Source organism: Paramisgurnus dabryanus, chromosome 15, assembly GCF_030506205.2.
Source record: "Paramisgurnus dabryanus chromosome 15, PD_genome_1.1, whole genome shotgun sequence".
Classification (NCBI taxonomy): Eukaryota; Metazoa; Chordata; class Actinopteri; order Cypriniformes; family Cobitidae; genus Paramisgurnus; species Paramisgurnus dabryanus.
Window position 1 is genome coordinate 30,450,985 of NC_133351.1, and position 13,131 is coordinate 30,464,115.

General features: G+C 38.6%; 1 protein-coding gene across 9 annotated transcripts in view; it reads right to left on the reverse strand.

The window, feature by feature from the left end:
- dgkh (diacylglycerol kinase, eta) overlaps nucleotides 1-13,131 on the reverse strand; it is a 151,383-nt gene that overhangs the window by 72,282 nt on the left and 65,970 nt on the right. For all 9 annotated transcript variants that reach the window (XM_065293029.2, XM_065293031.2, XM_065293027.2 and 6 more), the window contains 2 exons: nucleotides 11,092-11,196; nucleotides 7,089-7,221 (listed from right to left, as the gene is read on the reverse strand). In XM_065293029.2, coding sequence (XP_065149101.1) covers nucleotides 7,089-7,221; nucleotides 11,092-11,196 — 238 coding nt within the window. The remainder of the gene's footprint in view (nucleotides 1-7,088; nucleotides 7,222-11,091; nucleotides 11,197-13,131) is intronic.

Genomic DNA, 13,131 nt, shown 5'->3' on the forward strand with positions numbered 1-13,131 from the left:
ATGTCAGGAGACGGGGGAATCCCAAGCTTGCCAGCATAAATCGGGCACGCCGTGTAACGGGAGGTGGATCTGCCTCTACACATGACCTGACGCCAGCAGAGGACATCGCTGCGTCCACCCTCACCGCTGAAAGGGTTTGGGGGCTTTGAAATCGGACTCAAGAAACGCAAGCAAGGTCCAACCCCAAAGTACTCTTACAAATCAAGTTCATATACATTAAGGTTTCTTATGAAAACATTTAAATTATTATTTACATAAAATAAACGTAATACAGCCACACAACAAACTTATGAAAATATTTTAATCGTTATTTGCATGAGAACTTTTTAACGCAGCCACACAATAAATAAAAACTATCACCACAATGCTCACCACTATGATTCCCCTTATCTCGTGTATTAATATTTTTAAGTGTAACAATTTATGATTTGCAAAAATAACTGTTGCATCTGTGTAGATTAGATGCAAAGTGTATGCGCGTTGAGCACGCTATACATTATGGTCAAGCATGCGCCCTTAAAATAGCATAATGAACAACGCGCAACGCGCGACTGACTTTAAACTTTTTTTTTCTGGTCAGTGGCGCAATTGTTTTTTGAAACTGCAAAATAGCATCAGGGATAGTTTGCGCCGGAACACGCCTCTTTTTTGCGCTGAACCGCCCAGAGAGCGCAAGTTCATTCCCTAGTTTGCCGACGTGCGTCTGTGACGGGAAAAACCCGCTGTGCGCCGGTGCAAAATACGAAATGATACATGCGTCACTGACAAAGTCAATTGTGCTGGGTGCAAGATAGAGCCCAATCAGTTAAAAGAAAAACATATTTGTTAACGCCCGGTGCGTGTGCCCATGAGCCGACAGACATTTCGCCACTTTTCTATCTTTAATTTGTGAATGTCCTGTAAATAACCCAAATATTGCTGCCCTGACGGTCTGATAAAGTAATCATTTGTATGAGAAATCATTTGTGTGCGTGTTTGGAAGCTAAACGGAGACGCACGCGTGTCCGCGCAAGATGACGCGGTCCGTCTCCGTTTTCGCGCACATCTGGACAGACCTTGGCCTCTGACCCTGACCATAAACATCTCTCTTTTTGCACAAACGGAGACGACTCAAAAGCAAAACTTTTTGAAAAGCGTCCTGCTTTAGAAATGACCACTGTGGTAGATGAAAAAGAGACAATCTGCCCTCTTTGTATATTAATCATCTGGACTGATCGCGTGCTTTTTGATAAGGTATGATCTGATAATGTATGAATCCTGGTTCTGTTGTTGATCTGTCGCTGCTGTTTGCACGTTCAAATGAAATGTTTTGTTTTAACTAGGTCACAGACAACCGTCAACTGTATTTTTACTCAATGACAAATTAATATTAAAATCTTATAAGTTAACGGTTAATGTTCGGTTCATAAGCTACGGTTGTCGGTCGGGAAAATTAACTGATATGAACATCCCTAATTCAGCACCTTCACTTGGGACAGCGCCTTTGTTACGTCGAACTTAGAGGCAGCATGTTAAGAAGCTTCCTAACGGACACTTCGGGGAACACACTTAGGAACATAAACAACTTTGCTAAGATATATCTTTTTGAGTCTTCTTAGCACGCTAAGAGTGAGCGTTATCGGGGAACTGGGCCCAGATCAGTTCCCGCCCTCATTTTTCTCATTCCAGTGCTGCGTCTGAAATTGTGTACTGTAACAGTCACAGTACTGAATTAAATGAAGTACCTACCGCTTTATCGTTAAAACAGTACGTATAGTACGTATCCAAAAAGTGCAGTGTTCGGAGTGCAGTATGAAAATATTTCTGACATACCGCATTCTCCATGTTATCAATGTCATGTGAACCGTACAGTATGTCCTATGATGTAATCAGAAAAACCACAACCATAATTTACACATATGTTGTTCAACAAGTACAATTAAATCACGAGGAATACATTTACATTGTACCTATCACGCTCGGTTTATATTCTGATAGACACTTTTTTTGTATAATATAAGCAATACTGCACGAAAGCCAGATTCTAATCATATTTGTTAAAATCTACTTTTATCCTTCACTAAATATAGTTCAGTCTAACTGCATTGTCTGTTGACAGCCAAAATACAGTACAAAAAGATCTCGCTCAGGAGTGTGAACAATTTCCATACGAACACAATTGGCTCTCAGAGCCCCGAAGAAGCTAATGAGAGGTTTGTTGAAAGAAATGAGATCATCTTTTCACAGTAACACATACAGTAATTAATACTCAGGAGTGAGCCTGGTTGCTGAAAATACAGACACTGAACAACAGCACTTGGAAAGTGCCCCATAATTATCACTCCATAGACCGCTGCCACCACGCATACGACCACACAAATCCGCTTTTCACTAATGCAACACTACAAGACTCTCATTCCTGATGGCATCTTGGGGGTGTTTTGGGGAAGAAATGAGATGATGATGATGATGATGATGGAGTCTATAAGCTTTACATCCATTAATGAGCATTGCGTGTTGAAACCGAGGCGTGAACGAGAGGCGTACTATTTTTACTTTCTGCTATCTGAGAGCCCATGACAGTCAACAGAGTTTAATGAGCACCATCTGTATTTCTCTGAAAGTAATAAGCACTTTCTTTCACATGGTCACACCATTAGCATGCATAATCCTAATGATGCTATTTTTAGGGGAAAGTTTTAACCTGCTAGAAGAATGTACTTTGTTAGTGGGCAGTTGAGCAAATAGTATATGTGACCCTAGACCATAAAACCAGTCATAAGTAGCATAATTCCTCCCACTTCAGACTCAGCCTGTAAATTAACTCCTGTTAGCAACCGAATCTTTTAAACATGGTAAAGAGTGTCACATTTTCGGCAGACGTCAGAGGGCAATCAAAACGTACAGAGTAGCTGGCCAATCAGGAACACAGAGCTTTTCAGATCAATGAGCTTTGTACAAAATCTGTGCGTTTGGAAAATAATGTGTTTTTTAACCATAAACCACGTAAACACATTGTATTATACCAAATACACAAGTCAAAATCGAGGTTCTGCCATCCCATGACTGAAGAGGAGATATGAAGGGTCTGGAGAAATTCTGTATGGAAAAATAATTGAAGATCACCTGCCATGAACTTTTTTACTTCCTGCTATCTAAGAGCCCATGACAGTCAACAGAGTTTAAAATCATCAGAATTCAATGAAAGGGGGCCAATAATTGTGGCTAATGTCTCTCTGTGTTTTATTATGTGATTTCCACCCACCTTCAAATATATTTTATTAAAGCGGCAGTTCGGCACTTATTTGGGTTTAAAAATATCCACAAAAAAAAAAAAAGAAAATACATAACCATCTGCTGGCCTTAGCTGGATTCAAAATGGTAAGCTTGTAAAATGATTTTAAATCCAGTGGTACTGGTGGATTTCCGCGGGAAATTCAAGCACGTCTTCGCATCATTATTATGGAGGACCACAAGAGTCATGCAAAATGTAATAAAGAACTTCAATTTTTAATAACTACCTGGACAATAAAAATAGCAATTAATAGATTTGTTTAAAAATTCATTAATTAATCTATAAATAAATAGACAAAGTTACAAAAAAAAATCATTATGTAACATTTTATTAGGCAATAAAAAATGAGATTATAAAAATAACATAGAAATGAAATATTAATCCATTAATAAATAATTCAAATTAATATAACAATTTATAAAAACAACATAAAATACTCAATAAGTTCATCATTTTAAATTGCATTTATAAATTCTTAATTAAATAATGGAATTTCAAATTGTATTTCAAAAAGCGATTTAAAAAGAGAAATAAATAACTGGAGTTATAAATTGAATTACAAATACAGGTTTAAATTAGGCATTTAAAAGGGCATTTCCGTTTGACTTTTCTGTTTTCATTTCCCCGTTGGTTCTCCTTATTCTTTTCGCTATTGGATTTGCTTTTCGTTTTAGCCTCTCTATTTAGCTTTTCCGTGACTCTTTGGGTCCTCATCTGAGATCTATAAATCTGCGCATGACGTACAATCAGAGCCAATCAGCGAGCTTGTTACATCCTCCTGGCCATAGCTAATTTGCATTTCTCATTTGACCATTTGCAAGGACCCAAAGAGTCACGGAAAAGCTAAATAGAGAGGCTAAAACGAAAAGCAAATCCAATAGCGAAAAGAATAAGGAGAATCATTGGGAAAATGAAAACAGAAAAGTTAAACGGAAATGCCCTTTTAAATGCCTAATTTAAACCTGTATTTGTAATTCAATTTATAAACTCAGTTATTTATTTCTCTTTTTAAATCGCTTTTTGAAATACATTTTGAAATTCCATTATTTAATTAAGAATTTATAAATGCAATTTAAAATGATGAACTTATTGAGTATTTTATACAAATCTATTAATTGCTATTTTTATTGTCCAGGTAGTTATTAAATATTGAAGTTCTTTATTACATTTTGCATGACTCTTGTGGTCCTCCATACATTATGTCACTTCTGCACACATAAAGAAAGAGACCCGGCTAGTATAGGTTATATTGCGTGTGAGGATGATGGAGGTGGATATTTATAGCCTTTCTCACAGCACTTGGTGATAGGGTGGCCATTCGTGCCAGTTCCGCCGGACACGTCCGAACATGTTTTCAGGTGCGTTCTCTGGAAGTCGGGTTGCTTGACTGCATACGTCATCGATGTTCTCACATTTCAGTTAAAATCCATACGAAAATTAAGATTTATTTCTTTTAAGACATACAATCATTGTAGTTTCATTCTTAGCTTGAAATGTAACGGTTGCTTTTCTGAAATTGAACCCGAAATATTAAACCTTGATGATGTCTGCGGTCGATCAATGCGACTTCCGGAGAACGCACCCGAAAACATAATCGAGACATGTCTGGCGGAACTGGCACGAATGGCCACCCTACTTGGTGAACATCTGCAGTGCTTGGTTACATATAAAGCTGTTTTCATATGCCCATCGACTGATTGGTTAGCTTCTGTTTTAATAATGTTTTAATGTGTGTGTTTCTGTAAACGCGTATAAACTGATTGGTATCGCGTCACGTGCAAACAACAGCGCAATGTATGGAATCATATTACAGCACACACTTAAATATCCTGTGGTGCATCATTACTATTAGGTAACATAATAGCGAATGTAATACACGACATGTAGAGAAATACACGCTACGTGAGTAATGCGTCCTTGTTTGTAAACAATACAAACGCGGACACGAGTCACTTACGCACGTGACATGTAATAAGAATATTACATGACAGCAAATATAAATGAAAATAAATGACTTACTTCAGGAATATTATATTTACTCCAGTCGAACTTCCATTGATCTGTAAAGTTTCCCACTGGGATAAATAAAGTTTCTAACTAAGATGAACACTTCTTTACTTTTCCTCATTGTCCAGACATAACTGAAGATCTTACTTACTTGTGTATATAAAGTTTATCATGCAAATACACAGTATTTAGTCATTAAATCGGATAAAAATCAGATAATGAAGTCAGCCAGGATGACAGTATCCAAAGCGACGCAGTGATTGACAGATTCTCCTCAATACATTGTGTTCATCCGCGCTTTTGTGCCGATGTACAACCCACGCAAAGTGGATAATTCCGTGAATAGCTGCAATTGCAGATTTCGAACAGAGATGGCGACAAAGAGGAAAACCGCCGGACTGCAGCTTTAATGAAACATTGGATTTTTGTGAATTGTTTTTTAAAGGTGAACATTGTTGATTTTTTTTCACAGCTTTCTTTGCTCATATTTGACAAGGGTGCCAATATTTTTGTCCAGAACAGTATATATTTAACTGTAGTAAACCTTTTATCACTGCATATATCACCTCTATTATACTTTCTACATAAATGTGCCATTTAGCACCAGAAGTTCATATATATGTAGGCTCCCTAAATGTATATTTTAGTAAGGTACTTTATGTAGTGAAACATAAAGTTTATGTAATATTACTTGAACAAAGCCAACAGAATAAAAATCTAAAGACCACAGTCATGAAAAGCCTTTGTGAAATGTTCAATTAAATGCAATTTTGGGGAAATATGATGTCTCATCTTATAGATGATGGTGTAACACAATGACCTGTGCTGTTCGTCACACATACGTGAGGATAAAGGTATAACTGGTATATTTTGACAAAATGATAAAAAGGTCAAATAAATGTAATAAATATTTATTGTTGGTAAATGATCTCAATTCATCTGTCATGGCAGGTGTGGCAAAACAGATCAAGTACACAAAGTACCCTCTGTAAATGAAACACCCTAACCACACCATAACCACAAAAGGTACGCTTGGTCCAAACCACTTTAGCAATGGTGATTTTTATAAGACATCCCAGAAATACTTAATGAAAACAAATTGAAGGACACTTACACTTGTCATCTGTATATCGATCCATTATCTAGCCTAAGTTTTGCGGTGCTTTTTAAATATAACATTTGTATTTCCTTCATCTCAATTAACTGATTCTTTTCTAAGTAGTTCTGAGACTCTGACAAACTCCAATGTAACACCCAAAGGGGCCATAAGAGGTCCTGACCACCCATGTTCAGCTCTGATGAAAGATATCACACCTTTGGGGATCAAGCAAAACTGCTTTTAAAATTAAATGGCACGTTTTATGCGAAATCCACTTTTACATGGTGTTTGGACAGAAATGTGTATTAAATGTGTTGACATAATGTGTGTTGTGTGTGTGTGGACACAACAACCCTACAATGAAAAATCTACCCTCTACATCTTTTTAATCCTCATTAAACCAAAAACATTTTTTGTTTTGATTCTCTCGTTATTGTGATGTCACAAAAACAAAGCCCCACCCATGGCCACTGACTGACAGGTACATTTTAGTGCTCACTGTTTGTTGATAAGAGAGTGAGGGCAGTAGCTCATTTGCATTTAAAGATACACACATGTAGGTATTCTGAGCCAAAACTTCACAGGCACATTCTAGGCACACCTGAGACTTATATTACATCTTGTTAAAATGGGCATAATATGTGCCCTTTAATTGAGGAAATAGCTAAAATAAGATATAAGACAGAAAGAGAAAAAATGGGCACCTACCTTCACAGGACAGTCCATGAGAAGTGACCCCTGAAAGGCTGTCCCGACAGACGTTACAGAAGGTAGGGCGAGCGTGGGAGCAGGCATACCAGTTGTGCATCCCTGAGAAATGTTCCACATTAAACTGTGCCGTCTAGCAAAGGAGAAGTTAAGACAGATTGGCAGCGCCAGGATAAGACTTTTTCGGTGCCCCTGAAAACAGAGGCACTTCAACAGAAATGCTAGGTAACGAATTTCACACACGCATGCATGCACATACATCGAAAGATCTATCAATCAATCATTGATAACACTGATTTAAGATTTTTGTTGTTTGTGTATAATATTTTCAAATGAAATGAAAAATCACACTTCCACTGATATTTAGACATATAAGAGGTTACACTAGAATAAAAACTCCACAGTTTAAAATATACATTTTGTGGTGCTAACTTCTGAAGTTAGCCTGGATTTGAAATGACCCCATTCGTGACATCACAATTGTCTCTGAACATGACGTAAATTAGGAGACATGCAACTCATGTTGTCTATCAATTGAAAGAGTGATTCAGCTGTAAACTGTCAGATAAAATGGTCAAAAAATGGTTCCAATCCGTCACTGGAGCAGTACCCTTAAAGGGATAGTTCAGCCAAAAATGATATTAAACCCATGATTTACTCACCCTTAAGCTGTCCGAGTTGCATATGTCCATCGTTTTTCAGACAAACACATTTTCGGATATTTTAGAAAATGTTTTAGATCTTTTAGTTGATTAAATGTAATGTTATGGGGTCCACAACCTTCAAGTCCAAAAAAAGTGCGTCCATCCTTCACAAAATAAATCCAAACGGCTCCAGGATGATAAACAAAAGTCTTCTGAGGGTAATCTGCGCGGTGTTGTTGTAGAAATATCCATATTTAAAACTTTATTAATGTAAATAAATACCTTCCGGTAGCGCCGCCATCTTAGACTCCTCTGTATTCAGGAGAGAGTATTAGCGTAGTGTACGCACTTTTCTTAGTGACGTATGACAAATTCGGAGGGCGGGGGCACAGAGCAGCAGCAGAGTAGCCTCCGTAGGCTGCGTAAGCACTCATCCTGAATGCGGACGCGACTAAGATGGCGGCGCTACCGGAAGGTAGTTATTTTTGTTAATAAAGTTTTAAATATGGATATTTCTACAACAACACCCCGCGGATTACCCTCAGAAGACCTTTGTTTATCATCCTGGAGCCGTTTGGATTTATTTTGTGAAGGATGGATGCACTTTTTTTGGACTTGAAGGTCGTGGACCCCATAACATTATATTTAATCAACTGAAAGATCTAAAACATTTTCTAAAATATCCGAAAATGTGTTTGTCTGAAAAACGATGGACATATGCAACTCGGACAGCTTGTGGGTGAGTAAATCATGAGTTTAATATCATTTTTGGCCGAACTATCCCTTTAAAAAGGGCCTTAGATGTACCATATACTGTAGGTACAGATATGTATACACTTGTTACAAAATACGTTCCTATTATGAACTCTTTCGGTGCAGCTTTTTGAAAGGGTACCCATCCAGCATGGGTGTAGATCACGCGGGACATGCCCACCACCATTAACGCTCATGTATTTTTGTTTGTGAGTAAAGTAGCATTAACCAAATCACAAGTGAGCGAAGAACTGTCACGTGTCCAATCAGGTCAGTGCTGCGTCATCACAACACACTATTTCAGATGCTTTTTATATTCAAACCAAAATGTATTCAGACTAGAGGTCTTCAAGGGTCAACTTAGATCCAAAAATGTGAATTCCGATCCGAGACCATCAGGTTCGGGTGTAAAAGTTTCATGTGTGTCTCAGACACGGGTCGAGTATAATGTTATCATCATCGGTCTCGGGTAATTTAAAATGAATGTGTTTTTGCCGAACGGACCCGAATACCCAAACTCTCTCTCGTGTGTGCCTCAATGTCCTTTTCAAACCTTTCTTCTGTTTGCCAAGAGCACTTGCATAATTGTGTGGCTGGCGGTGGGTTAATTTTCGTTGAGACAGACATGTCAGTCAATTTTAAATATACATGTACATGTACAAATGGAGCAGCTCGTCAAATTGGCTGTGCGACCAGCAGGGTTTCTTTCTGTCTGACTGCTGCGTGCGGGGCTGCAGACTGCACACACGTCAGCGCCGTTTACATTCGGGTACAGTCGGATTAAAGAAATTTGCCACTGGTTCGGGTTGGACTCGGGTCTAATTTTCTCGGGTTTGTTTAAAAAAAAAAATATCTGCACATCGGGTGTAAAGTGATTCGGGTCATTTCGGGTCGGGTACATTTCTTTGGACCGGAGAAGACCTCTAATTCAGACACCTTCAACATTTTCACAGTTTATTTGCAAAACAAATTAATATTGAAATAAAGAAAAAACACTTTATTGAGAAAGATATTGAGAAAGACCATCAAATGTCCAAAGTGTTTGAATCATGGTCCTAAATTTACTGGTATAGACCACTGTATGAATAATATGTTGGGTCACAGTTTTCTTTATTTTTCTTTACTATATACGCATACATGTCCTTGTCCCCTACACTTTTAAGATCCAAGCCACCCAGCAACAGATAGTGACCATTTTTTGACAGTGTAAGAAATTGAGAAAGACCATGTCCAAAATGTAATGTCCAAAAACATGGCATACCAATCCAAAACAACAGTATTAGAAATGCATGTATACGGGTAGTACTAGTCGTGATTAGGCAAGTTGACTTATTTATAGATAATCTTTAAGTGTGTAATAAACTTCAAACCAGCGTTTAACAAGCTAAAGTGACCAGATGTGTCATTGTTAAGAGTACTGCTCTTAAAAATAGAACACAAACACGGATGACCAATGTTTTCAATGTATTCTGAATAATAATGCATTTTGTGAGAAACACAAAAGTCAAGTTGAATGTTGACGTCATTTATGCAATATGTATATGTAGTGGCAATATGTGGGTGTTTCTGGAAAATATAACATGTCTTTTTTTTGTCTGTATATGGATAAGAAATTATTTTTTGCAAACATTTGAACTTAATATTTTTAATATAAAGATCCAATATTTCATGACCCATTTAAAAAATGTTTACAGGCCATTTCAACAATTCAGTATGTTTTTAGTCTGATTGAAATCTCTTTATTTCTGACTCAAAAACTAAATTAACGCAGCAAGAACATGTTGTTCCACAATGATGGTGTAACACAGACCTAAATGATATGAAAATCATTGCGTTCAACACTTATTTACACATACATGCGACATGCAAATTGGCCTGTGTATCTTAGCCACAAGTGTGGGAGACACAACCCCCCTGAACGCAACACTGCACCACAGCTCCCATGCACACTGCACCCCAAAAAACAGTTTCTACCTCTAACAGGCGGTGATCGTGCCACCCAGCGGGATGGGCATCTACCTGTGGTACCCTGATGAAACGAGACAGTGATGAATGTGGGTCTGATGCATTTCGAATGACAGATAGATTGAATAGAAAGAATTGCGCTCCTCGTTTAGGGGTGCAAGCGGAGCGCTGGAGCTCTGGGTGTGGTATTGCAGAACACGGGGGCTGAGAGTCTTACATAACCATCTTTCCGTACATCTCATATCAAAGTCTGCATACAGTCACACAGACACAGAGCATACACACACAGTCAACGCCGCAGTTCACACTTTCACTTGCCACCATGCTATTTAAAAACATACAGTTTCAGGTGTTAAAAACTCTTGCATGCATGCATGCACATTTAGCTTTTCGGAAAATTAAACTGTGCAATTCTCTCTATTCTAAACAAGCTAAGTAAATCATATGATACTAAATGCATCTCATTTACAAGAAGCAGCTGAATTTAAACATTCATGCATGTGGCCAAATCTCCACAGGACCTGATTGAAAACAATTCAATCAGGTGGAAGCTGATTGTGTGCCATGCAAATTAACCTTTTAATTCACCAAAGGAGTGTTTTGCTAAACAAATAAAACCTCTTATTTAGTTGTGCCCTTACCTCGTAGTGCTCTCTGGACTGAACCGATTTTAGCGAGCTGATCCAATCCTCCATTTCTTTCCTGTTCTCGGCACACAGGATAAGCCTTCGGAATGGTGTAATTACCTACAGGGAGACAGTGATCCGAGCAGATGAAAACGATGCGTCTCACCCTCCTGCATGCAACTGAGTGTCCCCCCCTCGTCTCCTGCTCTTAAAGACGAAGCTCAGGACAAGCCCCCAACCCACGCCTCCTTCTCCTCCTCCTCCTGTTCTACTCTTTAACTGCAACCTCCACCCATCGGGACTTTTCTGCTCCTCTTGTTTGGGAAGCACGAACGAGATCCGAGCTGACAGAACGAGTGCCTCGGAAAATGCTAAAAGCTTGTTTCATAACAGGGGCTGCCTCACTACTTCTGCGCTTTTAAAGTCCTATATTTTATTAATAACGGCACCCTTAACATTACCACATGCTGTTGGTGCCGCCACGGGCGCGCAACAACACAACAACTGTTTACATCGCAGCACACGCAGAGAAGCAGGTGATGCAGTCCTAAGGAAGTTAATGCTCATCACCTGTACTGAAACAACACTGATGGGAAAATTCAACTGTTTGCCCACACAATCTGATATTGTTGACTAACCGGTGGTTTAAATGTGACATTTATATATATATGGTCGATATAAAGTACTCAATTTTATCGTAAGACTTTAGAAAAAGGTTGTTTGTTGGTTTGTTAATTGATTCCTGTTACTGTATCGTCCTGATAGCTCAATATGTTTGGGATTTGGATGGCAGTGCTCTCCACAGCTTCTTATCTCTGGCATTTGTTTTTCTTTAGTGCTGTTATCATCTTTATTGTATAAGTGGCTTCAATCTTCTCTTCAGCATGACTTTGTCATTTGACAATGAAACCATTAAACCCACAAAGTACTAGCAGTATATCACTTACAGGAATGTTCAATACAAGAAGATCTAACAGTAACAGTTATAGTACTTTATAGTGTATCATTATAAATTGATCACCCCGGATAATAATGTCGACCTCGCCAAAAAGGTTTTTAATCATTTTGCTAATCAAACATATAAATGACTTAAAGGCATAATACTTAAGATTTTTGTATTTAAATATCTAAAAACTAATACACTCTCAAAAAAACAAAAGTAGGAAAGCTGTCAAAAACACATTTGGACATAAAGTCCATAATCTAATCAACCAATCACATGGCAGTTGCTTCAATGCATTTAGGGGTGTGGTCCTGGTCAAGACAATCTCCTGAACTCCAAACTGAATGTCAGAATGGGAAAGAAAGGTGATTTAAGCAATTTTGAGCGTGGAATGATTGTTAGTGCCAGACAAGCCGCTCTGAGTATTTCACAATCTGCTCAGTTACTGGGATTTTCAAGCACAACCATTTCTAAGGTATAAAAAATATTGTGAAAAGGGAAAAACATCCAGTATGCGGCAGTCCTGTGGGTGAAAATGCCTTGTTGATGCTAGAGGTCAGAGGAGAATGGGCCGACTGATTCAAGCTGATAGAAGAGCAACTTTGACTGAAATAACCACTCGTTACAACTGAGGTATGCAGCAAAGCATTTGTGAAGCCACAACACGCACAACCTTGAGGCAGATGGGCTACAACAGCAGAAGACCCCACCGGGTACCACTCATCTCCACTACAAATAGGAAAAAGAGGCTACAATTTGCACGAGCTCATCAAAATTGGATAGTTGGAGACTGGAAAAATGTTTCCTGGTCTGATGAGTCTCGATTTCTGTTGAGACATTCAGATGGTAGAGTCAGAATTTGGCATAAACAGAATGAGAACATGGATCCATCATGCCTTATTACCACTGTGCAGGCTGCTGGTGGTGGTGTAATGGTGTGGGGGATGTTTTCTTGGCACACTTTAGGCCCCTTAGTGCCAATTAGGCATCGTTTAAATGCCACAGCCTACCTGAGCATTGTTTCTGACCATGTCCATCCCTTTATGACCACCATGTACCCATCCTCTGATGGCTACTTCCAGCAGGATAATGCACCATGTCACAAAGCTTGA